The sequence below is a fragment of the Coffea eugenioides genome, chromosome 7, assembly GCF_003713205.1.
Source record: "Coffea eugenioides isolate CCC68of chromosome 7, Ceug_1.0, whole genome shotgun sequence".
NCBI classification, from domain to species: Eukaryota; Viridiplantae; Streptophyta; class Magnoliopsida; order Gentianales; family Rubiaceae; genus Coffea; species Coffea eugenioides.
The window spans coordinates 36,869,155-36,872,674 of NC_040041.1; the positions used below are offsets into that span (position 1 = coordinate 36,869,155).

At 36.0% G+C, this 3,520-nt stretch overlaps 1 protein-coding gene across 1 annotated transcript; it reads left to right on the top strand.

Annotated features, from left to right (window-relative positions):
* On the top strand, positions 1-1,380 carry LOC113777328 (B3 domain-containing transcription factor VRN1-like). Its single transcript, XM_027322361.1, has 4 exons — positions 1-114; positions 225-747; positions 855-1,027; positions 1,135-1,380. The coding sequence occupies exons 1-4, from the start codon at positions 1-3 to the stop codon at positions 1,378-1,380; spliced, it is 1,056 nt and encodes a 351-aa protein (XP_027178162.1).
* The last annotated feature ends 2,140 nt before the right edge of the window (positions 1,381-3,520 follow it).

Sequence of the window (3,520 nt, forward strand, 5' to 3'; positions counted from 1 at the left end):
ATGGCTACTAACCAAAGAGGAAACAAGAGATCTCTCGACCAGGCCCTCAATCATCAGGCCAAGAAGCCTCCACATTTCTTCAAAGTTGTGCTTTCTCCTATGGACCGAGGCATAGTAAGTAGCTATTACTAGTGTAACGGTACTAAATATTGGCACTTTATATTGTTTCACTGATGTGAACTTGTGGATGATAACCATTTCTGTTGCTATGATTCGAAATTCAGAAAATCCCAACCGCATTTATGAGAGATTATGGAGAGAGTTTGGAGCAGGTTGTGGTTTTGAAGGTTCCAACTGGAGCTTCGTGGCCAATAGAATTGCTCCAGACTGAATTTGGCACTTGGTTGGACAAAGGGTGGAAGGATTTTGCAGAGTATTATTCCATTAGAGAATGCCATTTCTTGGTGTTTAAATACGGTGGGGATTCCCAGTTCCAAGTTATCATATTCGATCCATCTGCTTCAGAAATCGAATATCGTCTCGAAGACCCTGAGGATCATGGTAAGCATGATCATAAGAACCAGCTGCCGATGAGGAGGAGGACCATGTTTCAGAAATCTGATGAAGTTGAATCTGATGATGATTCCTTTGAAATACTGGGGGAAGCTTCAGCTGCTGCATCATGCCATACCAAACAGAGGCGAAAATCAGCTCAGATTCATGAGGAACAAGATTCTGATAGCAGAAAAAATGAGAATGTTGAAAAATTGGAAGTAGATGTCAATCCACCTCAGAAGATGATCAAAAGTAATTTTCTCTAATCAACAGTTTTCATTCTTGTTTGCGTTACCATGTACTAATAAATCAGTTTGATTGATGTTAATCTTGAGGTTAATTGCTTGATTTGTCTGCAGAAGAAAGTTCTGAAGGAGTGCCCAGTACTCGTCAATCTGCAATTGCCAAAAGTGAAAAAGTGATTGATAAAGACAAGTTTATATCTTACCAAAGAGCAAAAACTTTCACGTCTGACAATCCCTTCTTCATAAGTTTCATGCAACCATCTTATGTCACTTATTCATGCAAGCTGGTGATTTTAGCTAACTTTCGTGCATTAACACCTCTAATGATTTTTCTAATGAATGGCTGCCTTATTTAGTTAATGCTGTTACTTATAGATCGTTCTCTGTTTCGTAGTTCTTTTCACCGGTCTTTGCCAAGAAATATCTCAAGGAATGCAAGCATTGGGATATGGAGCTTCGTGTCTCAGAGGGGACCAAAATATGGCCTGTCACATGTTATATTTATACAACAAAAGCGAAAATTAAGCGAGGTTGGGAGGAGTTTGTGCTGGATAACAACCTAATGGTAGGTGATGTTTGTGTATTTGAATTGATGAAGGACAATCGAATGTTCAACGTCACTATATACCGAAGAAATTGAAGAAAATGCATCCTAATCTGGTTCCACCAAGGTAATTGACACCGTTCTGTAGCTGGATTAGTTTTGAGTAACCTCTAGTATTTTTAGGAGGAACTATCAGCAGGGATCATCTTAGAATGACAGCATTAGTACTACTACTAGTGACATTAAATACTGTGCTCGTATTGTATTGCTTAAGTTTTTGAATTGGTTACATTGTTTTGCAGTGGTTTTGTGCTTGCGAACAAGTAATTTTGCTTTTATGGTGTAATGTTTCAGTAAGAATGGAAATCAAAGATGTAAAACATATATACAGAGAACAATGTTGTAGTGTACCTTTAGTGTCCCATGGAAGGAAAAACTTCAAGCATCATCATTATCTCCATTCCTTATTGCAGAGTGGAAGAACTTAGGACAATCCTTTTAACACCACTTGCTTTACTGCAAGAGCATAACACATTCAAGGTTCCCTTCATGGACTGATCAATGAAATTGCCTGCTAGAACATAGTTAAATTGTGTTTCTTAATGTGTTGGGTATGCAAAGTTTTCACAGTTAATAAGGGATAAAATTAAGCCACTAGGTAATCCATCTTGAATGATTAAAACATAATATTTCAGGTTCATTTCTCCCAAAAAAAAATCCCGTCACAGATTTCCAGAGTGAATTTTCGCTTTGGTTCGCAGTCTTAAGCCCTTACAGTTCAATTCTGCAGCTAATTCCTTGTGGACGGCACTTCAGTTGTTGCTTCAACCACTTTGTCCTCCATTTATCTTGTGCAAGGGACTTCAACTGATGATTGACAGAAAAATGCTACTGATGCATAAAAAAAGTGTACAATTAATCGCCACTGACTAATCAATTACAGATTTAGTAATGCAAGGACCCACCATTGCACTACTTGGAAATTTGTTTCACAGCAACTTTTTCCCATTTATATTGTTAGTAACCACATAATCTCATTATTACTCTGTCAATTGATCTTTGGGTAAAATACACTTTGTTCCCAATGGTTTACTGATTTTTCATATAACCCCCCATAGTTTCAAAAGTTATACATAACTCTCTCATAGTTTGAATTAAATTATCAAAGTCATAGAATTTGCATTCTATAATGGAGTCAACTAAAATATCAAAAGTACCCCTTTGTGAAGTTGAAAATTATTAATTAACCACAGGAGGGGTTATGTATATGTTTTGAAAACCATAAGGGGATCATGTGATAAAAGACTAAACCATAAAGGGGTTATATAGTAAAATATAAAACTATATGGGATTAAGTTTCATGCATATTAAGTTTATATATTTTGAACACTTCAGTCATTTTAGTTTTTAAACAAGGATATTCTCGACATTTCCTTGAATTCCATAATAGAGGATTATTTCTAGCATATTGATATTTTAGTCCGAACTATGAGAGGGTTAATGCATAGTTTATATGAAAAATCACTAAACCATAGGGGGAGTAAAGTGTATTTTGCCCTTAATCTTTTTCAAACCTTGGAAATAACAAAAAATTTGCTCAATTATGAGCTCTACTAGGACATGGACAAAGCCAACCCCAACAAAATGTATTCAAAATTCTCTTAAATGCCGATGCACGAATAATAATAAGAGAAAGACACGAACAGCCTTCAATTGGCGATTAGAAACATGCATAGAGCTTTTATTGATTTCCTCCAACTCTTAAACTTCTTCAACCCTAACATTTTATTTGCTCTTTCAGATTCCTGTGCTAATTCCTGCCTCCAATATACACAGTTCTCTTAAGCTACACACAGAGACAAGGTTGATTCTTTACCTCCTTCCTTAGCAAGGTATACCAATTAGTAATGTCACTAGATTCTGTTCTATTTTATTTTTTCTCAAGAAACTCCAGACAAATTGATATGATAATTTTCTTTCTTGATAAATCAGAAAGGAGGAAAAGAAAAAATCATCCTAAAGGCTAATTCAAGTATTTATGTGGTAAACTTTTATGTTAAACCACAATGACTTGGGAGCTTTATTCAAATCAACAATCAGACCTATATTTGACTAGGATATCCCTTGAATTCAGGAACCTCACAACTTGGTACTAATCTACACACACACACACACGCGCTCTCTTTGCCTTATCTCTAATTTCACTCTTCTCTCCATTGTTCTTCTTCCATAAGAG

Bases quoted from the DNA above. Each gene is read 5' to 3' on its own strand.
- LOC113777328 (XM_027322361.1), top strand. From the start codon at position 1: ATGGCTACTAACCAAAGAGGAAACAAGAGATCTCTCGACCAGGCCCTC. The intron at 748-854 runs GTAATTTTCTCT...ATTTGTCTGCAG, and splicing joins ACCTCAGAAGATGATCAAAA to AAGAAAGTTCTGAAGGAGTG. The intron at 1,028-1,134 runs GTGATTTTAGCT...TCTGTTTCGTAG, and splicing joins TCACTTATTCATGCAAGCTG to TTCTTTTCACCGGTCTTTGC.